Genomic DNA, 24,386 nt, shown 5'->3' on the forward strand with positions numbered 1-24,386 from the left:
TTTGGATACTTGATTTACAGAAGAATGGTAATTGAAGTCGGCGATAAATTATTATGCTACAGGGTGTGAGTGTGCTTGTTTTATCAATATTGATTTGGTATACCTGATTTCACGTCTTTATTGCAAAAAAATAAAGAGAATATAATTAAAAAAAAAAAAAAATTTAAAAAAAAAATAAAAAAAATTAAAAAAAAATAATAAAAAAAAAATTAAAAAAAAATAAAAAAAAAAATAAAAAAAAAAAAATAAAAAAAATTAAAAAAAAAAAAAATAAAATTAATAAAAAAAAATAAAATTAATAAAAAAAAATAAAATTAATAAAAAAAAATAAAATTAATAAAAAAAAATAAAATTAATAAAAAAAAAAATAAAAATTAAATTAAATTAAAGTTTGTTTTATCAATATTGATTTGGTATACTTGATTTCATGTCTTATTGCAAAAAAATTAATAAAGAGAATACAATAATAAAAAAAATAATAACAAAATTAAAAAGTACAATAATGCAAACATGAACTGATGAAGGAAGTTCCTTTTACAAACATTTAATTAAACATGGAAAACATAGTTTTTATTTTCGTAAAATTATTAATTTATTTGTGTAGTATCCGCTTTATATAACATTTATGAAAATATTGACTTTTTCGTTTTTCACTAAAACATGCGTAATTATTGTAACAGTTATACCTACACAGCTCGTTTGCTATAAAACGCACCGCACAATTCTTTTTAAAGTCTTCATACATATGTTGTGTTAACTGTAAATCAGGAAACGTAAAACAAAGAACGAAACATATATACTAATTGCGGTTTTACTAGTCTCTTTTATGATAATCTACGCAAAAACATCCTCACGATCGGCGCCCGAGCCGTCGCCGGCATCTTCCAAATTGGAGAATAATAAGAAGTGTGAAGGTCGATGTATTTCATGATAGAATTCCTTAGGATTCGATAATTGCAGTTCATACTTCATGTTCGCATCGTGTCGTACGCCCATAAAGTTATAGTTCCAACTGCCCTGCGAGGGCACCATGAAAAAGCCGAGGAATTTGTTCGATAGCAACATTTGAACGCGTTCGTAATGTGACGGTAAGTAACCTTTGGGATTGTTACCCTTATCCGTATTTTTAGAACCCCATTCAAAACCGGATGGCGTCAATTTGTAAGCAGTAAGTGAGCAGGATCCTGGCGTGAACGAACAAGTGATTACAATGGTCTTTTCTCCGTCCCACGAGGCATTTTCTTGCATAATCTTTGCGTGCGTGGTGATATCTTGCGGTGATAATTGTGGCAACTCATTCGGCTGTGTATGTATCCAACCGAGTGGTTCCATGTCTTTGAGGTACTGATGCGTAGGCAAAGTGTTGGGCAGGTTCAGCGTCTGATGTGTGCCCCATTGTGGTGGCATAACAATACAACGAATTTCTTTAACCTAAACAATGCAATGCAATAAATAAATAACCATTTAAATATTTAGTTTAAATTTGGAAATTCTTTAACACAATAATAAGAATTTACAACAAATTACCTGAGGATTATCCGGCGGACTCACGCCATACAAGTAACCGGCGATTTGGGCGCGCAAATCGGAAATTGTGACGAACTTTTTCAGTATATTCTTCGGTAAAATATACGTATAACCAGTTTCTTTTATATCGTCCGAACTGACATAAATGTGATTCGTACGTAAATGCAGATTTGTAGCTGATATGGCACGTACACGCCATTCGGTTTTCGAACTAAACGTTTGCGTTTCGTAATTCGATGTGGTTGAGGTAATAATTTCATCGCCATGTTTGTTCGTTGTACGCGTCGTTGTGGCTGTCAGTTGGTTCTGTTCTTTTGTTTGTTTTTCAATTTCAGCTATTTGTTGACGTTGCGCAGACGGTGCACTAATTTCCATACCCAAAATAATATCACGAATTTCCGATTGCGTTAGCGAGGCCACGTTTACGTTATTCTTTTTGCCATAATCGGCCAAAATCAGATCTTTAAGCTGCACTTCCACCTTTATCCATTCTTCATCGGTGAGTGTTGGCCAGATGTGATGCGCCTCCGTTATAGTTGTCTTATCCGGTTTAAGTATGATCTTCGTACGTTCGGTGTTCACATGCAAAGCACGTAAGATTAAAATCAGACGACTGAATGCTGTATACGAAGAGATGGTCTTCAACCAATCATCATAAAGATTGAAGAGCACCATTTGTGGTTCAGTGGCTTTCAGAATGAGATCACCGAATTTTTCCACTTTTAGACAAGCCTATTTGGAAAGGGATATTATGAAAATATTTAATTAATTGAAAAATGTTTTTTTTTTTTTTTTAATTTAATACGTAGTTTAATAATCGTTTGTTTTTTACTCACCTGGAATGGTAATTGCAGTTCGGAGCCTTTGATCACAATATTCGGGAAATCCAGTAAATGCACTTCCAACGGATCCAACATACCCTTACGTGTTACGATGATTTGTTTAGGTTGCTCTTCCACCGGTAGAGAACGAATTAAAGCCGCTACTTCTTCGGCGGTCTTCCATTTCGCCAACTGACCCAAACGTTTTTGACCCGCCCACACAGATGTATGAATGATTTTCAAGAATAATTGGCCAGTACGTGGGTTGAAAATGAAAATTGCACCGTTAATTGGTTTTGTTGTTAGATTGCCTTCGAATGTTTTGTGTATTGTTACACGATATACATTCGTGTCGTCAACAAACCAAATGATCTGATTCGAAAACAATTCACCATAATTCTGTGAGCTTAAATATGGTTCAGTTGGCTCGGATGAGTAAAGTTGTAGAGCTTTACGTATACGTTCACGCAGTACATACAATGCCGGATTGGCCTTCATTATTTTGGCCATAGCCTGTTGTATCAGTGTCTTACAACCTGGGAACCAGTTACCGTAGGCAGAGTGTAAGTTGTACGCCAAATCAATAGCGATTAGCACACCGGTCGGCGAAGGATATATGGACATATTGTCGGTGGTGTAATCAAGGAATTTGGCACGCGCATAACGTTCCACATCGTGTGAATCATAATCACCCCAACGTAACTGTATGTCCAACCAATACTTTTGTGTTGTTGTGTTGTCCATTGTATCTTTGGTGTCCGCCAGTAAAGACGGTCGTGAGACATTCCATTTGTAAGCGGGGAATAGCAAAATGTCAGCACAAGACGAATTCATCTTATATGATTTACGCGGATGTATAGTCTCTTTTTGTACAGTCTCAATTTCGAGTGCATCCAATTCCTGATCGAATACTTGACACAAATCCATAACAATGGACTCGTGTATTTTTTGCCACAAGTGAGCACGGAATATCTGAATCAAGGAGATTTTCAATGTTGGAATTTTACCATGCATAAAAATACCCGTCAAGTCGAGTTGCACTTGAAAACCAACGTATACATTGGCACGATTGATCGTTGGTGACCACCATAGTGTGAAACGACGATTGGGAATCTGATTTAAACCGGAACGTTGCGCATTTGTCAGTTTTTTGTACTTCATGGACTCTTCAAAACCAGATGCTTTTTCCCAGAAAAGACCCTCCCACGTTGGGAAGTATGTACCCTTAAAGAGTGTATGCTCTAGAATGCCCTCTACGCCACCTAAAGCTTGTATCATGTCCGTACGATAATTATTCAAATTCCACAATTTGCCATCATGGCGTTGATGCGTCCACCAGAAGGGATTTTGTTTAAGCACTTGATATTGTTTGAATTCTGTGCGTATACGCCAGCCCTTATCGTAGGCGAGTGTGTGGCGATCTTTTTGGAAGAGTGTATTTATACGTGGTATACCGCGATCCCAGCTATCTTCTAAGTCTTCCAAAGTCAGACGACGATTCTGCGCATTCGCCTCTTGGCGTTTCAATGCATATTCGGCCCATACGCGTTGCGAATCGATAAATTCGCTCTCCCATGGTTGGATATATCGATATAAATTCGGAATCAACTGATCTTCGTCATGTGACATGCCTGTTAAGAAGAAAAACTTTTTGTAAAATAAATTGCATGTGTAACTATTTTATAATGTCGTTTACCTGAGCGGAAATGTGTAATACCGACATCGGTCTGCTTAGACCAACGCAGATCCGATTGTGGAATAAGCACGTGACCCATGCTTAACATGCCTAAGCCACCCAACTCTTTTGGTGTGTAGAACACCACAGGTGGGAAACGTGAAGGCATTTTTGAGTTGAGACCAATTTTTATACGAGTCTGTATTTTATTTTCACACTTTACCAACAGGTCGAGTAGTTCTTGTGTGTTTACAACTGCTTCGCGGAAATACGTCATAAGACCAATAAGCGCAGTATTCCATTTATTAACAATCTGTAGAATACCAAAAATATTTTATTAACTAGTTCATGGTATAAACGGCATTATTTTGTATCACCTTGGTGAATGTTGTAGAACCAGAAGCCATTAGAATCTGTCGTACACGATTATGGAATCGGCCCAACGACTCGTCATCCACACGCAGGAAACACTGAGCTGTGCGCTCCTTTGTCACCTCGTTTTGTAAATTCCACACGCCATCGCGATGTGTGAATTCTTCAGTTTGTGTCCGACACTGAGAAGCAAATAATCAATATATACTATATTGTAATTTAAAAATATTTTCGTAATTTAGTACCTTTGGCAGTATACGACATTCAAAACCGCACATATTAAATAACAAATTTGGATTGTCTTTTGAGTAGACCGATACGAAAGTGTTCTCCCAGTTTATGGTCGTAACGGAGCGAGGTAAACGATTCTTAATATCCCAGAAAACCGCACGGCCCCTAAAAGTATATTAAAATTAATAATATTAATATTTTGAGACCTAATAATAATAATGAAAGAACAGCAAGCCACTTACAAGTTGACGTCATGTTTCATCAACCGCATGCGTGCATCTCGGGGCCAACATTTTTTATTGTTGTAACCAACAATATTTTCATTATTGGGATCTGGATGCTCGGTGAGATAGCGCTGAATCAAATCACGTGCTTCCTCCGCGGTAAAACGGAAGAATAAATGAATACGATCCACATAACGGCAATATAAACGTATGGGATGTGCAGTTTCGGTAACTGTATCTTGGAACGTGAGGAAGTCGTTTGGCATCTGTGGCGGACCGGCCATTTCGCTGGCACGGTGCAAACCAAGCATTAGCAAATCCAATACCAGACCATAGTACTGGGTTATAAAAGAGGAGAACTGCAGACCACGGATAATGCCATAACTGTTGGTATGATTCATATCTTTGTAGTTGATGACGACGTTATTCTTAGCTGTCATATAATCAGCGATATTGTGATCAACTATGAGGCGAAGTAAACGATTCAACAGTGTCAAATCGATTTTTTCATATAATTTTTCGAAACGCGATTCCAGCAGAACATTGCATTCGCCCTCGCCCACATCCCAAACGTCCTGCAGATTATTAATGCCTTTGGATTGTAAAGTATAAAAGTCAGTATAATATATAAGAGTGGCACAGTTGGTATTTGAAAGAAAATATTAGCTTACAATTCAAAAATATGTGTTTATAGCTTCCATGGTTGAAAATTAGAACCGCGTATGCGTGAGGTTTGCAACAAGGGGATTTCAAATGCAAATCACTTTGCTACAAATCACACACACAAACGTCTACGACGCGCACTTATTGTAAAAAACACTGATTATACCATTATAATGTTCGTCACACCGGCTATGACTATTCACTCACCTTGACACCATTTGTACGCCAACAGTGGTGGCGGTTCAGTGTCGCTTGGTTTTATCCATGGCGGGAAGAGCCGACGCTTATCCGCTTCATACCATAAATATTGATCCAAATAAGCATCCGTTATTTTCTCTAATGGTTCAACATCGTAGACGGGTATCAAATGGCTATACAAATCCATAAACTCAATACCAACCTAAAAATTTTTACAATGGAAGATGTGTAAAGAAAATTTCATATAAACGGACCGTTCTAAATTCACATCTTGTATAGAAGCTTTTTTATTTGTGTAGGGTATTCTAACTTCGGTGCAACCGAAGTTAATAGTCTTTCTTGTTTTAGTTAACATACCTCTTTGAATGCACGCTGAGTTAGCAAGTGACGCTTGATACGCGACAATGCCTCATGCGGGTTATCATAGGCCTGTTCTATGAGACCCAATTCTTCACGCTGGCTTTGATTTAGGCGCGATTTGACACTGTATGCTTCTTTTAGACGCTCCAAAGCCAAAATTAGTAATTTAGTGTCGTGTTTATATGAAAGCGGTGGGAATGGTATTGGGCCGAAGCGTCGTGACTCCAACCAATGCACTGTTGTTGTATAAATTGCTACAGCTTCTTCGGGTGATATGTATGGACCATCTTTTAAGTAATTATGTTGACGCTCTTGCTCTGCCTTTAAATAAAGACGTGTCAAACGACCTAAATTTTTCTTGCAAACCGTTTTGTCAACTGTAGCGCCACGACGTATGCGCTCGCGATTGTAGTGTGCAGTGTTAGTCCACCAATCGGCCTTCATTTTGACATAACGCAATATCATGTTTTCTATAGGTATTGGCAGGCCCGGTACTTTCCATGGTATATTCGCTTTCCAACAACGCCAAGCTTCCGATAAGTGTTGCAATATGGTACGCGCTTTGTTTTGCTTTATACCTTCCGGCATCATATCAACGATATCGTGCATAACTGAGGCACGTAATTCCAAATCGAAATGTGATTCGACACGTTGCTTTGTGACGGTCTTCGCGACACCCTTTGAATGACGGCCCTCAAATTGACGTGACAACAAATTGCCCAACCAACGTTCTAACAGCGGAGTTATTCCCCGCATAAAGAATAACCAAACACGCCAACCCGGCGCCCAAAAACCACAGCCTGGACCTTTGCCAACAGGACCCTGCGAGAAAAAGTATATAAAAATATTAGACCATATTTTATCATTCGAAACACACATATTTACCGTATTGAAGCGATAGTAGATCAGATGTTTTAAATCTTTGCACATGCGTATTTGTCTCATTAATTTGTACTTGTAGCGATACATGCCAGACAGCTGGCCAACATGTGCGAATATATACTGCAGTCCATCAGCCAGTTGAAAAGCGTCGACATTATTAAGACGATATTGGACGTGCGAGTCAATGATCAATTTAGTCAGATGCAGGATTTCACGACATAAATGGAACGCTGTAAGTTGTAAAGAAGGTCTGTGTTGAATTATAAAAATGCAAATGCCACTTTAGGATACCAACCGTTGCCGAAACGTGATTTTTTACGTTCTTTTGTGGTCAGAGTTTTCACCGGTTTTAAGTTGAAGTTATAATCCAAATGCAAATAGTTTAGATTTTTACGATGGATCAATAAATTAAGCATATTGTAACCCTGTCGGCAAACTTGCAAGCCAGCTTCGACCCAATCTAAAGTGGTGGTTTGGAAAAATTTCGTTGCTTTAAATGAGCGAAACAGATACCTAAAGAAAAAAACAGGATATTGTACTAAAATTTTTATAACACAGCTTTTTTGGCTAACCTCTTTTTCTGTGGTTTTGGTTTGCGATGTTTTAGCGCATTTAATACGTAGTACTTCAAAAGTTTCTGATAGCTCACACGTACTTTAACAGGATGACCTGGTGGGCAGTGCTCTTTGTACCAACTTTTAACAAGCGGAACGTCTATAGCACGACGCGAACGACCCGAACGTAAGTTGAAAGGTCGAGGTGCCCACAGCAGTGCTATACCGTTGGCTGTGTTGTCAGTATAAAGTGGTGTGTCTTGTAGGAAAGGTTGTACTTCATCGGGCAATGAGAAATCTTCGTCATCATCCGGCATTGGCTCAGCAATCTTGGTATTAGCATGACGATGTGAAATCGGGTTGATTAGCGGATCGAAGTAAAATGCTGGCAAATCAGGATCTTCAGTTTTAATGTACACAACATTAGGCGTGTGATACCTATGTGATAAATAAATATATATATATGTATATATGATACAGCTTATTTGTTGATATTGTTTCATATCTTAATGTTTAAATTTAACTGTATGCAACTGTCAGCAGCTGTAAGGGAGTAAACTTTCTTTTACAGCTTCAACGCAAATCGCACCTCTAAAAACTTTTTACAATAAAGTCGCTTGAAAGTAGTAATTCTTCTTATGAGTTTTGTTTTTTGTACCACCAACATTGAATAAGAGCAAAAATAATGCTTTTAATTTCCGCATTTTCGAGTGGTATATAATATTGAGAGTATGATGAAATATTTACTTACCAGGAAAGGTGCACGAAATGAGGCATATTATTGTAAAGGTAGGGAAAAGCAATTCGATATTCTGTGCGAATTGGTTGCCGTATGATAACCTTATTGATGTCATTAAATTCATTCCAGTCTTCATCGCTGTTGAAAATAAATATTATATTGAAATTTATTTTAATCATTAATTGAGCTTACCCAACGTTATGATCTTTTATGAGCGGTTCGAATTTCGGTCCACCTGGTATAGCCATATTAAGCGCTTTGGCGGTAAAGAAACTTTTGGGGTCGAAAAGATAGAAAAAGTTGTCATCAACTAAATCAGTGAGCAACTGATTGGCTAATCGATATAATGTGGCCAATTGCGGCAATGTCAAATTCCATTTACGATAAGTGGATCCATTCACGTATGGAGTACCGACGAGTGGTCTATGCTCGTAGAACCATTTATATACGGGTCCATCTTCTTCCGGATCTAAATCAATTTGGATGGCTTCCAACGGTTCAACATCCAAAATATTGTCTGCATAGTCTAGCGGCGGTTCTTCATCATCAAAGGGAGGGAATCGCATACGTTTAAAATGACGCCGATCGCGTTTTTCTCGACGCATCATAATCCACATGGTTCTAAAAAAATATTATTTATTTTCTTATAAATACGCTATTATGTATATATAGCACTTACCCCCATTGTGCTATATAAACTGGCTCAATAACCCATGGTATTTCATTTACGAAAGTTATCGCACCTGTTATGTGATACAGGACTTGTACATCGCGTATTTGCTCCCAGGGCATCGGCATGTTTTCAAGTAGTTTTAAAACTGCATGCGGCATATATTTCAATGCTCCCAAGTATACACGTTTATCATGCCGATATTTACGTGAGGTCATATCACCATGATCACGTATTATTTTGCGTATGTGCTCAGGTGGCATATCTTCTTTTTGAGCATCGACAAAACCAAATTTTCGTTTCTCTGCAAATCTTTTCGATTGCAATTGGTGCCATTTCTGTGCTTTCTCTTGTAGCTTCTCTTCAGTAATAATGTCGGGTTTAGGTGTTGGTATTTGGCCTAGCTGCGCTTGATTGATACCACCAACACTATTATTACCACCTATTCCACTTTGTGCCATACCAACACTTCCATTTGTCATCGGTACCGGTAAAGGTGCACCCGGAGGAGGAATTTGTTGTATTTGATTTGCCATTTGGTGTGCATGCATTTGAGCTTGCTGCACTTGGGCTGCAGCAGCATATGCCTGTGCCTGCTGCTGCGCCATAATTTGTGCCGCCCAAGCATTGGGCGGTATCATATATGGTGGCAACGACATTTTCGCGTGCCTTTTTTATAAACAAATGTTTTCACAAAACTGAAAGTAGAAAAAAATTAGCAAATATGAATATGTGAAAAACTAGTCTACGGATACACAAAACAGTGTGTCGCGACGAAAGCAGCCCTTGCTAGACATCGCCGCTTGGTATGCAAATTTCATTTCAAGCAATTTGTGTAAATCAATAAAAAAAAGTTATACTGATACACTCACCTAATGTCTCGCAAATTAAGTTATATTTTTTACACTATTATAGAATTGAATACCAAATATTTTTCAACAGAACAATAAAAAAAATTACGGAAGAAATGTGTGAAAACGTTTTCTAATCGAATCGCGGTCGAAGAGTTGCCAACATCATCGAACATATTCACAAGCCGCTGACACAGAATGACGGAATAGAATAAATGCTTAAGGGACTATAATGGAAATGAAATATTATATATGATTAATTTTAGAATTGGAAGGATATATATTTAAGAATATCCTTAAATGAAATACTTCTTATAAATTAAATGATAGATTAAATTATAGATATTTTTTATGGTTTAATAGGTTATGTATGAATGATAATTATAAATATAGATATACAAATAAGTTTTACTTTTGTATTATTATTTAATATAAGTAATATGTAAATTTGTTAATTTTATTTATTTTATGTAGAATATATTGAAATTGCTTGGGTTTTTATCTTCTATGTTATGTTTCGTAAATTCCAAACAACTTTGTTTTGCTTATTTCAAACCTAAGCCAGCAAATAGCAACGTTGCTATCAATACTAGTTATTTTCCTCGTATTTTGCCAATTTACACGTAGTGTTTTTATGATATGTGGAGTGCAAAAGTTAAAAAAACTGCTGAAATATTGTTAAATTGTTAGTGAAATTAGTTCCTTTTACAATCAGTGTACGCATATAAAAAAAATGTTTGCAAATTTGAAAAACAAGTTAATAGAAGAGGTGAAGGCGTCTCCGTCGAAATTCCAACAATTTGCGGTAATTGAAAACAAAATTAGAAAAGGAAAACATAAGGCGATAAATCATTCCTTTCAATACTGAAATAATACCTTAAGTAATAAATGTATACTATTATCTTTTAAAATTGGAATTATTCATAGGTGGTGTTTGCAATATTTTATGTTTCCTTAAGCAGACATTTAATTTTTAATTATATACTTTTTGGTGTATCATTGTTATATTGACTACGGTGTCTAAAAATGGAAATAGGCTGCTGTTTCGTCGTCGGCCAGTACAACCCCAAGTGGTTCGGAATCAACTACGACAACGACAACTAACGAAAATTTCTTTAGCATTACAGAGGAAGGTGAGTATCAGAAATAAAGTCTGGAACATAATTTTATACTTATTGTACATAATTAGATACTCCACAAAATTCGCCATATAAACCTTTGAAACTACCACCTGGTTCCGTAGGCGGGCGAACATACCATAATGGACCTATCGGCGGTGCTATACCACGTACTCGAAAACTCTCCAACTCATCAATGGCCAGCGATGTTTCCTTTCGTTTGCCCACCTATGATTCACCACCTGTAAGAGTATTTTTTTTTTACAAAAAAAAAAAAAAAAAAACACATTAAGAATTATCTTGTTTGAATAATTTTAGGTGTACCATCTGCAATCAGATTTGGAGTCTAATTGTAGTGAGCTGGAAGATACAGCTTCTACCGCAAAACTGGAAGTGGTAACTAAGGAACAACTATACGATGCTTATAAAAAATCGTTGGATCGTTACCATAAATATCGAAGCCGATATACTGATTTGGCTAAAAGATATAAGGATTTAGAACGTGACAGTACCAAAGCTCGGGTATGTACATCTGTAATCGACGTATGTCTTCCTATAAAAATATTCGATATATTTAATGTTGTTGGTGTAAATTACAACCCATTATCAGATATGTAGCTTTAAGATAAGATATAATACCTACCCACCTTATTTTAGTTTACTAACCAATTTTTTTTTGTTGGCATGACATTTTGAATTTTTTTTTATTAAAATTAAAATAAAAAATTATTTTAATTTAAGTATGTAAATAAAATTTTATGACAGCATTTCAATAAGCATGAAAGCAATAATAATAAGATAACTACTCAGTTAGTATTTCTTTTTTGATAGTCCGTACTTGTGGAGACCCAGGAGAAGGCTATTCGCCGCATCAGTGAATTGCGTGAACAATGTTCGTTGGAGCAGCAAGCAAAAGCGCATCTCGAAGAGGCTTTGCGCATGGAAATGGATGATATGCAATGTAAAATGCAAGCATATCAAACTAAACTGAAATTACTTGGTGAAAATCCCGACAATGTGTCTGCAATACTCCTAACAAATGAGTCCAATGATACAACGGGGGGAGCGTCACTTATAGATTTGGATGATAACAATAGCAATACCAACATAGCACATTCAGAAGATTTGAATGAAAAGAAAATAGAAGATAATCTTGAAAGTTTGAAAAATGGACAAGATTTTTCACAAATAGAACAACTGAAGAAGGAGTTGGATAATCGGGAACGCAAAATCGAAGAGCTGATTGCTAAAATGTCGAATGCCGAAGATACCATATCACAATTACGTAAGCAAGAAGAAGAAAACGCGTTGTTATTGGCTCAAACAAAACAGGCTATTCACTCGGAGTTAGAAAACAAGGAAAGCGAAGTAAAAAGGCTAACAATTAAAATCAACGAAATGCAAAAGGAGGAGCAAGACGCTGCAAAAAAAGAAAAACAATTAAGTGTTCAAGCGAGTGAACTCAATGAATTGCATGAGAAGTTAAAGAATCTACATATTGCCAAACAAGAAACTGATGCCAAACTAATTGCTTCGGAACACATGTTGGGACAAATGAAAGAACAGCTTCTTGTAAAAGATAATGCAATAAAAGCTTTTGAACAGAAATTGTCAAAAGGGCTTAAGGACAGCGAACAGAAATTGGATGAGTTGCGACAGCAAAATGTACAATTGAATGAAATGTTACAGCGATATCAACAAAACGAAGTGTCACTTGCCGAGATTGATAACGAATTGAACAGAACGAAAAACGAAAATGACATCCTCAAAATAGCAACAGCCGAGAATGAACGAAAACTACACGAACTCGAAGAAGAAGTACGCAGCCAAAAGGAGCAACTAGAACGCCATCAAAAAGAGCGGGCAGCTGAAGAAGATCGTCGGAAACTTATGTCTGCTCGAGAGGATGAATTAACTAAGTTGTGGCAAGAAGTGCAAGCGGATAATGAAGTGCAAAGACAAATAGTAAAACGTTTACAGGTCGAATTGAAAATATCTAATGAACGAAACCAGAATAATGAAAGCGAAACGATTACTGCACTCAAAACGGAATTACACATGGCAAACGAAGAGCTAGAGGGGAAGGTAAAAACTTTAAAGGATCAATTGGCTGGCAAAGAAAAAGAACTAAAGTCAAGTGCAAATAAACTAGCAAAACAAAAGAAACAATTTGAGAGCCAACAAAGTCGGATACGCGATCAAAGTGGTGAAATTGAAATGCTACGAACTGAATTGAATAAACATGAACAACATTTGACTAATCTCCAGAATGAATCGCAAGCACGTGAACAGGAATCCGAAGCGGAGAAAACTAAGTTAAAGGCCCAAGTTCAATCTATATTACAGGATATAACGGAAATTCAAGATGAAATGCGTATTGTGAAGGAATCTCACGATGAGTTGGAAGTAGAGAAACTGAAACTTGAACAAAGGATCGAAAATATGCAACGGGAAGCACAGGATACAAGCGACGACACTCAACTTTGGCGAGATCAATTGATTGACACTGAAGACAAACTGCGCCTTGTAGAATTAAAATTGCAGAAAGTCGAGACTGAAAATTCGCAATTAGCAGAGAGGAATTGCTTGCTAGAAGAGCAGAACAATCGTTTTGAAAAACAATTAGCCGAGCGCGAACGCCAAAAGGACATCGAAGAGGCAAATGCAAATGACCTTCGCTTGCAGTTGGATAGCAACCAGATGACTTTGCGTAAATTAAACGAAAAAATGTCAGAAGTACTGGATGAAAATTCTCGTCTGCACAATACACAAGAGTTAATGGATCACGACTACCGAACTTTGCAAGATAAATTTAATGCGTTAGAAAAAGAGAAGTTAATGGCTGAGGATGTACAAATAGGTTTACAAGAAGAACTGGAACAACTGAGAGAACACAAGTTAGTATTGGAAAACAAGTTGCGTGAAACCGTGGAGCAGCTTCAACAAACCGAAGAGCAATGTGCAGAACAAAAGAAGAATACTGAAGCAATCGAAAAAGAACTGAAGGAGATGGTAATAGCTCGAGAACGCTTGGAAAACCAGAATCAAATAATGAGTGCAGAATTAAATGAACTTCGGGCTGTACAGTCGGATGATGAGAAATTGCACAATTTGATGTGCGAACAAAAACGACGTATCGAAGATTTAGAACACGAATTGATTGATAGAGAAAAATCTGCGAAAGCGAATATTGAAATTGTAGATAAAGAAAATAAACATTTGAATGAAAAATTGGGTACATTGGAAGCAACTAGAGAAGAGTTAGAAGTCACTAAGAAAGAAATCCTACTTTTGAAATCGCAAAATGAAGAGCTAAATCGAGATTTGTGTATTTTGAACACAGAACTGAAACAAAGTCGGGACGATAACCAAGAACTTGAGAGACAGTTGACGCCGTTGAAGGCATTGGAGCAAGAGAAGGAAATCAGTGAAAAAGAACACAAAACATTAACAGATGAAATAAATAAATTGAAAGAGGAATCAAAAATGCATATTGAAGAAGCGCAAAAGAGGGCGTTGGAATTGGAAGAAATAAAGCAGAAGTTGCACAATTCAAGCGAAATAAATGAAAAACTTGAAAACACCGAGTTGGAGGTGCAGAAAATGCGAGAATTAGAAAAGAAGTTACGCGCCGACACTGCTAACGACGCTGAATTGGCTAATCAAAAAATCCATGAGCTTGAAGAACAGTTGCATACTGCCAAGAGCGATATTGAACGATTGCACGAGAGCAATGACGCTATTCAAGTGGAAATGGATAAGATACAAAACAAAAATGAGCTACAAGTGCAGAGTTTAGAAGTAACAATACAACAATTGAAAGAACACAATGAAAAACTTCAGCAAAAGCTTGCCAGCCAAAAGGTTGACGGCGAAAAACTTGCTAATTTCGAACAAATGCAAATTGAAAACGAGTATCTGAATAAGCATGTGAAACAATTGGAAACCGAACTCACGGCACAGCACACAGAAGCGTCTAGTCAGTTGCAAGAAGTCCAAGACCTGCGGGAGAAATTAAAATCACTACAGTGCGAACTTTATGTGCTACGGGAAAATGCCGAAAAACACGATGCACAGCTTGCCGAGAAACAAAAAGTAATTGATAGTGCTGAGAATGAACGTACACAATTGCGTGAAATGCTGACCAATGAACGCGCAGAGTTGGAACGTCAAGTAGTGCATGCCAAGTATATTACGGAGCAAAATGATGCTATACAAAGTGACTTATTACACAAGCAACACCAATTAACAGAAGTGGAACAACAATTGCACGATATTAAAGCTGAACTCGAAGCGGTAAACTCCACACATGCCGCAGACATTGTTATTAAAACAAAAGAAATAGATTCCTTGCGTTCCGAATTACTACAAATCGCAGTTGAACTCAATGCAAAGGCGCAACTTCAGGAAGAGCTGGACGCTTTGCGTGTCGAACTGGCAGAACATAACCAGTTAAAAGAACTACAACTATCGCAGGCAACTGTCGAAAATGGACAAAAATCAATTTTAGCTAGTGATGCCGAGAATTTGCGACGTATTAATGAAGCCTTACAACGTGAATTGGAAGATTTAAAACATAAATCAACGTCTGAAATCACCGAGCTGCAACAAGAGATTGAAGATATGCAAAGTAATGCGAGACATATGACTGAAAAATTGGCAGAAGTTGAAAAATTACATAGCGCCTTGACGACACAACAAGTGTTGGCAAACACGAATGCTGACCAAGAATCTCTACAGGCTACTCGCGAAATTGCCACAGGCGGGGAAATATCTAAGTTAAAAGCGGAAGAGCAGTTGCAGCGAGAAAAGGCTGAGTTGGCGGCGAAATTACGCGAGATTATGAATGAAGTGCGTGATGTGTCTGAACGTAACCTTTTCCTTGAGCAGCAATGCGAAAACTATTTGATATTGGAACAATCAAACGAACGTTTAAAGCTGCAAAATGCCAAACTGTCACGTCAGTTAGACGAAACATTGGTATGTATGCCCTAAAATAATTTTATAGAGTAAATTTTTATTTTTAACTTTTTATTGTGTTATAGGTGTCAATGCAACACAATGAAGGCATTACAGCGAATACGGAATTCGAGTACTTAAAGAATATTATGTTTCAGGTGAGAGAGAAAAATATTTTACTTAATTTGCCTGTAGTATAAATGTCATTTGAATTCGAATTTTAATCCTTAAACAAGAGGCCATTTAAATTATTATCTATTTTCGGCCGTTTTTTTGCATTTCTATGACATCTTTGTCATTCAGAAGTTCAACTTCAATATAATAATTATTGATTGACTTCTATCATTAAAGAAAATCCGAGTTTAAAACAATTTTTTTTTTGCATAAAATTAAAATTGAAAGATTTTGCCGAAACTATTTAAAACGTAAATTCATTTAAGTATTTAACGGGATCTGCCAATGGCAACAACGAAACGCTTGTCAAAGTGATATCAGCTGTTCTGAAATTCTCACCTCAACAAACCCAAGTGGCACTTGAAAAAGAGCACCAGCGACGTTCACTGGTGAGTTAAATGTCAACTTTAAATTTGTGATAAACAATGTACATATATTATTATTGAATTTCAGATAAACAAAATTCTATAGCAAGAATTGGAGCAAGCCTACGCAGCTACATGGTGGTAGCAATAACATTGGTTTGCCAACTCGAAAATATATTGATCTATTAATGTATAGTAAATATTATTAAAACTACCAAATGTTCACTATACACTTGATTGGTTGCAGGCATATGTACCGCGTACACAGATCCTTAAGGAGTGCCGGTTTAGCTTCTTACCCGTATTAAGCATTTGGTATAAAATGGGATTGCTAATTAACAGTTATTGATTTGTTTTCGATTTTGGCTACTGATAACGCATTTTAAGTGTATAAATATTCTCAACTGACTAATTCAAATAAGTACCTATGTATATCCGCAGTTCGTAATATGTTTTGACATACGGGCGTAATGCAGCTGAAATATGTGTAAATTGTATAAATAAACTGTACGCCAATTAAAAAACGTTTGTATAGACATAGTTATTGATTTGCTAAGAATTTACATTCATGTATGTATACATATATACATACATATAAATGTATATATATAAAATGTTCAAATGTATTACTGTTATTTTGTTCGATTTCGTTTGCGTTTGTATTTAAAAGGCATTAAGCTGTTATCAATTGTGCAATCTTGTAATGGAATTGTATGTGCTTTTTTTAGTCACATCCAACGTAAATATTGAAAATATTAAATAAGTCAAAATATATCAAATATTGTTGTAATGTAAGTTTTGCAAATAACCTACGAATGTTTTTAGTTTGAAGTAAAAAATATATATACATATTAAAAAATTTTGAAAAATAAATACTACAATTTGCTATTTTCAATTTGCGGGTGTCGGAACAAACATTTGTATCTACATTGGCTTCGGATCCGATTTCTAGTTGACGCCGATACAACTATTTGCAATATCAATCTTCTCAGAGTACCAAAATGAAATTATGATATCTCAACATTACCATAAATTGTTACTTGTTTTCTTGTCGGAAACAAAAGCTCTATGGAGGCAGGCAAGGGGGAAGTATTTTTTCGCAATTGTCCAGTTTATGCTAAACTGAGGTTGAAACGTGAAAAAAATGAAGAAAAGTTTATTATTTATTGTTACTTGTTTTCTTGTCGGAAACAAAAGCTCTATGGAGGCAGGCAAGGTGGAAGTATTTCTTCGCAACTGTCCAGTTTATGCTAAACTGAGATTGAAACGTGAAAAAAATGAAGAAAAGTATATTATTTATATTTCACTCTTATAAAATTTATTTCTGTAATTTTTCATGGAAAAATATACATTTCGTTCTTGACAGTAATTCATCTAACTTATGCACAGCGAAAAAGTAAAAATAAATATTTCTTAAGACGTTATTTCAAAAACGCGAATATTGTAATTTATGTGACATAACATAAAAATTCAAAATATAAATGAAAAAGATAAAATCTTTTCGAAAATAAGCTAAAGCTTTGCTTTAGTTAGAAATTGTTGGCATTAAGCCATTCCAGTATTTTAACGGCTTTTTATGTACAAAAGTTTTGAGCGCATTGATTGTGACCATTTGCAGAGGATAATGAGGTTTGAAGTTAGCAAGTGCATGAAAACAGCGTATTTGGCCAAATCGTTGAAAGCGCAATATGGCTAATACAGCCGCTTCTTGCACGACTGGTCGCTGTACAGCGGAAAGGAAGCGTTCGAATATCGAAAAGTAAACGGAAACATCTGTAGTGAGAGGCAGCGGCTTCACCACAGCCGATATACAGTCCATTAAAACAGCAATACGTTCATCATATTCATTCGTATGCTGCACACGCTTATAGTATTCCTCGGCTAGTGGCAATAAATGTTGCTGTAGCAAATTATCTACAAGTTTAAGATTTCGTTTGCAAAAGATGGCAAAGGCGTACATGAGATTTGTTAGATTGCCGCTCTTAAGTTTTGTCACTAGATTCGTCAAAACTTCGAGTGCTGTTGGTTTGAAGGGCTCAAAGTGATATTCAAATCTTAGCATTGATAGAAGTTCTCTATGACGTAAATCCTTGCTATCCATATCGTATGTTGTAGTCATTAACAGATGTTGAATAACGGTGATTAGTGCATCTGATTTATCATAATTAGATTCGTCACGATGTGGCAAAGTGGTAGGATACCAACAAAGTACTTCGTAGATCATTGCTGATGCCCTCTTATTGTGATAATACAAGCTTTTGGCAATGAATAGGCGTGCCGGATTGTGTGCAGCATTATGGAGAGGTATACCAATTAAGTACAATTGAGTGAGATTCAAAAGAGTGTTTAATGATAACTTTTCATTCCACATGTAACTAAACAGTCTATTTTCAATTTTTAGCAGCAACGCAGCGATGAACTCCGGGCGTTTTTGCTGTAGGTGCCGCAACAGCATCGATATAAGTCGCAAGTGTGTACCGATGTATTTTGGTGGAACGCGTGTTAACACACAATTCAACTCGATTTCTGGGCGCGGTGCTTTGCAAATTTGTTCAATTATCAGACTGGCTAATATTTCACAATCCGCCATTTGCTCCAGTAGAGATGCGGCAAGTGTAGAAGCCGTCACATCCATTTGGCCACGGGTTTTGTTCAGGAAGTCTGCAATTTGAAGTGCGATATTAGATTCTAATTTACTTTTATTACTTTTTACCGTTATGGTTGCAAAAAGTTCAAAAGAATATTTCCTGATAAAGTTTTGGAGTACACTATTCTTTTGGATGGATGGATAATGGCTCCTGTTCCTTTCCAAAGGAATTGTTGGTGTTATTTGCGTGTCAACTAATAACTTTTCACTGACTGTCTCTAGTGGAGGAGAGTTTGGCGATTCTGAATGTAATTGATTAACCGTTGAATCATGCTTAGGAATTTGCACACCTATTTCTAAGCTCAGTTCTGAACTGGATGCTAAGGTGCACTTAGATGTGCTAACGCTTTGAACGATTTGGGGTGTTAAGTGCTCTGAATGGCATATCGCAGGAGTTTTAGTCACAGTCACAAATTCCTCGAAAGGACGGAAAAATGGCTGGTTAACCATTCCATTTAAAGTGTTGGCAACAGCGCTGGTATTTTCAAATGTACCGTTCCAACTAACTGGCATTTCGCTAATACTTTGGGGTTCATAATTTTCGCCTTTATTTGACCTTTGTTTCATTACGGATATTTCAAATTGATGGTTAGTAAGTTCGCTAGTTGATGAGTGGGACATTTTGTCTTTAGCTTGACACAGACCAGTTAAGTTTGACGAATTTTGTTCATTATCCTTACAGGAATCGTCATTAATGCTTTGGGTCGGCAAATTTTTCTGACCATTTGAGTCCTTTGTTGGCGACGATAAACCCTCATCGTTGCTTAATGTGTTATCACGCTTTTGTTTATCTCGCAAACGCGCTGAACGTTTACAGAGCGCAACAGGGGTCATTGAATGTTTTCGTTTACGACCACGCTTATACGGCACGTTTTGTTCATTTGCTGATTCAAATATGCTATTGACTACTTGTTTTGTTGGTGAATTTCCCAATAAGTCGTCCATAACTGATCCTGCAGGTAGTACAGGGATTTCGGAATCACTGCTACTTGGTGGAGAAAGATCTTTTGCGGATGTCTGAGAAATTCTATCATTGGATGCCGCATCGTAGTCTTCACTGGAATCGGAGTGGGTTCTATTTTTACATATTTTTTCAGGAGTTCCTTCGACTACAACAAGTATGGGTTCGTCGACTTCTTCATTTTCGTTGTGAGAATTGTATAAAGGTTGAATAGTTACTGTTGTTGTTGATGTAAATGAAATAGCCTCATTTTGTTGGAACTCTGTTGCTTTTATTGGTAACTGATGTTTATAAGTGTCTGCAAGCTTAGTACCTTCGGTTCCTTTGGTTAACTCATTGGTATCAGGCGGAAGGATATTCGGAAGCTTGAATTTACGTATTTCTTCAAGATGTTTGGAAATATCTGCACTATTGTTTATTTTCTGGAGTGGATCTGTGAACTTCATACTACTGACTTCAGCTTCATTTTCTTTCAATTCTTCTTGGTTATGGGTACTTTCTGAAATATCTGTCAGTATATCAATGTTTTTGGTTTCCTCTAACATATCACTTTCTAAACGCTCTTTACGGTAAATATTTTTTTTTTGTTGTTTCAAAACAGCACACATTTCAGTATTCACATCATTTGAGATAAATATATTATCGAATTGTGTAGGGCTATTTGTATCTCGTTGTTCTTGTAGCGAGCTATTTGTTTGTGTAATATCAACGTCGCTATCATCTGAATCACTTCCAAATATATTATATGCTAAATTACGTTTTTGTTTATTTTGTTTTTCAAATACTTCCTGTTGATTTTCAATTGAACATCTAGCATCAGTCATTTCGGAACTATCACATTTGCTTCTTTCACTGTCGTACAGTTCAGGTACTTTTATATCTTCAGACATGACCATATTCGCACTCCTTTTATCTTGTAATAATCTTAATTGGTTTTCATTAGAACATAACGAGTTGGGTCTATCTTTTTCAGCATTAATATCTAGATCGTTAATAGTATTATTTATTTTTTCATCTTCAGTATGCTTTACATTTACAGATTCATTACCACAATCATCTTCTAAGTGTGCTGAGTAGACACTTTCCGACACCGCACCATTTCTGTCGTTTTCTATTTGGTAATCTTGATTCGAGCTATAAAGATTGGCGCAAAATTCGACAGCAGTGAGAGAGAGATTTTCATTTTGGTCTCCTGTGACTTCCCCATTATCGGATTTAGAATCTGTTTCGCCGTTAGTAATAGATGTCGCGACTAGTTTTGCCCTTTTTATTTTATACCGTTTCTTTAGTTGTTTGTTATTCTTCCGCTTCCTGGTAACTATTGGTTGTTTCGTGGCAATTTTCTGGCCACGCACTTGTTTGACGGATCGTTTTGGTATTTCGAGTGGTTCCTTGAATATGCATTTTTCAAAATCCTCACATCCACCATGAGTTTGTGTACTCCCATCTGCACTAATATTGTTATCGCTAAGATCATTCATTGGATTGCTGTTGCTATCATAGGCGGTTTCTCTCGGTGTACCTGAAATATACAGATTTAAGTATATTTTATGCATCAAAACCGTTTTATTACCTTCAAATTGTGTTGAAACATCGCTAGATTGTGTTACATTCGTATTAATTACTCTATTTAAGTCAAAGGTGTTTTCCCTGCTATTTATTTGTTGTTCACATTGTGTTGGTAACGGTGATGTTGCTTGTTGCTGTGAAATTTGCCTCGATTCGTATAACGTACGTATCCAATTATTAAACTGTTGCAAGGTATGTGAATCATTAGGTCTATTAAACTGTTGCGCTCGCAAGTGGTTACTTGTAGGCGAGTATAGAAGTCCCATAAACATTTGGCCAGCCATTTGCCAAACTGTAGAAAATACATCTGGATGCATTTCGGGAAAGTTCGTTAATGCACTTATCATCGGTTGTAAATTACTAATATTGTTTAAATTATTGTTGGTAGGTAAACCCGAAGTTTCAGTATTTTCATTAAGTTGTGTTGTAGATAGAGGTGGTGGTGGTGGTGTAGATGATGGGGTGGCGTTGATTTCATACTTCACATTATCATGTATAATCGGCGAAGGTGAACTGGATTGTGAACGTTTAAATGGTTCCATAATTGGAATATAATCTATTTGGCGTTGCACATTACACAAATAAGTGCAAGTGCCTATAGACTTAGATTTGTCAGGCAAACTCAGCAATGGGGTAGCTTTTGATAAATCAAATTCATTAGAAGTTGTTTCCGGAATTGGATCGGATATTGGACTAAGCGGTGATACGTTCCACACTTCAAAGAATTTGTCAACCAATGCCGCTTCTAATGGAATTAACTTTGGTTCTGGAAAAATTGTACCGACATTATGTTTTTTGATAAAGCATGAAGTTGATGTGCCCCGTGTGGTTGTAGTGGATATATGTTGTGTTCCTTGCGAACACAATTGAATTAAGTTTGTTTGTACCGCTTGATTCTGCATACTCTTAATGGGGATTTCCTCTGTTTGCATTGTTTGTGCACACATATCTCTCGCTAATGGGGTAACTGTTTGTGTGTGCATATGATTGCCTAGTATTACTGATGTCTGTGTGGATTGTGCAGCGACTTGCCTTGTTACAGGTGTATCTGATGAGTTCAATAGGTTACACTGAATATCTTTATCTTTTCTAAGTTTACGTTTATTCTTAGCCCTTACTTTCATAAGAGGCACTTTCATACCCCTTTGTTCACAGTAATTACTTAAATTATCTAAAAGTGGCTTGTCATATAATTTCAGTGTTTCATCTTCATTGAGTTTTTGCACTAATTTCAGATATTTGATTGCTAATTCTGTAAAGCTTAAGGGACCTTTTGTGTTATCTAATTGAGCTTCTAATTGTTCCAACTGCATTTCTTTCTCTGACACTTCATTTTCCAATCGCGCGCAATGTTCGTGCAGATTATTTGATTTGATCTCCACAGCTTGGTACTGCATTTGCAAATCCAAGCACTTCTTTTTTTCATTTTCATAAAGTTTGTGAATTTGATTGGCCGATTTCTGAAAATCTCTAAGCTTCAGCTGTATATTCGAATTTTCCATTTTTAACAAATCAATTTTATTAACCAATTCATTACATTGAGCAATTCTTTGCGCCAGATCTTTAGCTTTATAGAATTTGGCGCGAATAGTAGTCTTATTGGTGGTAGCCGTGACAGATTTCTGGACTTCTTGTTCACTTGGTGGTGAAAGCTCTAAAAAGTCCAAGTTTAAATCATCATAATTGAATGGATGCTCCTCGTCGGTCATGGCTATGTGTGTGCAGTGAGCGCCGCAATGGATAATGCAAAATATTGAAAGTGCACAATTTAACTACATTACATGAAAAATGTGTGTTGTCATTCACGACTTATGTGCTGAAATATACACATAGCAATCAATAATTCCTTAGTTAAAAGTAAAACTAACGTTAAATTACCAATTAGCCCGATTAATGCAAAACAACGAATGAAAACGTTTGACCACAATGTTTTTTAAATGTCAAAACTTGCCGGTTAGAAGAAGCATTAACAAATATCATTGTGAACGGGTATACCATGGAAGAGTTGCCAGCCAAAGCAGCGGCGATAATTTGGATGTTACATAAAACTCCATACAATTTTGATAAATATACATCGTATACAATTATTACAAATCTCTTTTTCAAATGAATAGTTTATTACGATTATACTAAAAGTTCTTATCCTAAAACTACATTGTAAAACATGTTAAGTTTTAGTTCACAGAGCTCATTGTGAATACCAGGATATTATGTTCATATTGAATGACATGTTTCCGGTTGTCTGTTCGGTAGTTTTAATTGTTGGCTGAAGAAAAAGTTTATTTAAAAAAGAGACTGATAATTATTTAAATGCATGTGTACAATTTATAAAGTGAAAATTTTCCATATGAAAGTGTTGTTGAACGAATTTTCAGGATGCATTGTGAAAAAAAACAAATGATTTTGTGTGAAACAAACCAAGCATTCATCGCAGTACCACATCGTAACAAAATGGCGTATGAGCGTAAGTTAAAATCTTATTTGTTTCTTTTTATTGCGTGCAAAAGCTTATGCTTAAAAATTATGTATATATACACAATAAAAACAATCAATTAAATTATAATTTAACCATTTTCAATAGTTCCGGCTGATTAGTTACTGAGTTTAGCTGATATTGACGGTTGTCCTTGCCGACTTTGGCAACGGGTTATTTGCGAAATTCAGAAGCTTTCTGAACTTTTCTTATTCGAACATATTTATTTATTGCTGTGTCATTGCATTGCACGAATGGTCATGGATTTATGTATACAAGCAAACTAATTGTTAGTTAAAGTTGAAGCTATAACTTCAAATATTCAGTTGCTGCTTATGTTATCAAATCCAATA

At 36.3% G+C, this 24,386-nt stretch overlaps 3 protein-coding genes across 5 annotated transcripts; 1 reads left to right on the top strand and 2 right to left on the bottom strand.

Moving 5' to 3' along the window:
- Nucleotides 1-394: 394 nt before the first annotated feature.
- LOC105230005 (pre-mRNA-processing-splicing factor 8) lies at nt 395-9,946 on the bottom strand. The gene is made up of 16 exons (XM_011210565.4): nt 9,789-9,946; nt 8,926-9,614; nt 8,439-8,867; nt 8,259-8,384; nt 7,526-7,945; nt 7,249-7,466; nt 6,957-7,183; nt 6,069-6,893; nt 5,721-5,913; nt 4,869-5,442; nt 4,641-4,791; nt 4,401-4,577; nt 4,045-4,336; nt 2,364-3,979; nt 1,528-2,259; nt 395-1,431 (listed from the first exon to the last, which is right to left on the bottom strand). The coding sequence occupies exons 2-16, from the start codon at nt 9,573-9,575 to the stop codon at nt 835-837; spliced, it is 7,227 nt and encodes a 2,408-aa protein (XP_011208867.1). The 5' UTR covers nt 9,576-9,614; nt 9,789-9,946; the 3' UTR covers nt 395-834.
- Nucleotides 9,947-10,347: 401 nt separating this feature from the next.
- LOC105230006 (golgin subfamily A member 4) lies at nt 10,348-17,256 on the top strand. Of its 2 annotated transcripts, XR_852738.4 has the most exons (9): nt 10,348-10,572; nt 10,804-10,900; nt 10,957-11,129; nt 11,204-11,407; nt 11,717-15,865; nt 15,931-16,002; nt 16,285-16,407; nt 16,472-16,573; nt 16,631-17,256. XR_852738.4 is itself a non-coding variant. In XM_011210566.4 (8 exons), the coding sequence occupies exons 1-8, from the start codon at nt 10,501-10,503 to the stop codon at nt 16,487-16,489; spliced, it is 4,908 nt and encodes a 1,635-aa protein (XP_011208868.2). In that variant the 5' UTR covers nt 10,348-10,500; the 3' UTR covers nt 16,490-17,256. The 2 variants fall into 2 exon arrangements, 1 of the variants encoding a protein (XP_011208868.2); XM_011210566.4 differs by having other exon boundaries at nt 16,472-17,256.
- A 419-nt stretch (nt 17,257-17,675) lies between these two features.
- Nucleotides 17,676-23,519, bottom strand: LOC105230007 (little elongation complex subunit 1). Of its 2 annotated transcripts, none has more exons than XM_011210569.3 (3): nt 23,439-23,519; nt 21,565-23,376; nt 17,676-21,513 (listed from the first exon to the last, which is right to left on the bottom strand). In XM_011210569.3, exons 2-3 carry the CDS (start codon nt 23,267-23,269, stop codon nt 17,909-17,911), a joined length of 5,310 nt encoding a protein of 1,769 aa, XP_011208871.2. In that variant the 5' UTR covers nt 23,270-23,376; nt 23,439-23,519; the 3' UTR covers nt 17,676-17,908. The 2 variants fall into 2 exon arrangements, with proteins under 2 accessions (XP_011208871.2, XP_029407705.2); XM_029551845.2 differs by having other exon boundaries at nt 17,676-20,973; nt 21,040-21,513; nt 21,565-23,490.
- Nucleotides 23,520-24,386: the final 867 nt, after the last annotated feature.

This window comes from Bactrocera dorsalis, chromosome 3 (assembly GCF_023373825.1).
Source record: "Bactrocera dorsalis isolate Fly_Bdor chromosome 3, ASM2337382v1, whole genome shotgun sequence".
NCBI classification, from domain to species: Eukaryota; Metazoa; Arthropoda; class Insecta; order Diptera; family Tephritidae; genus Bactrocera; species Bactrocera dorsalis.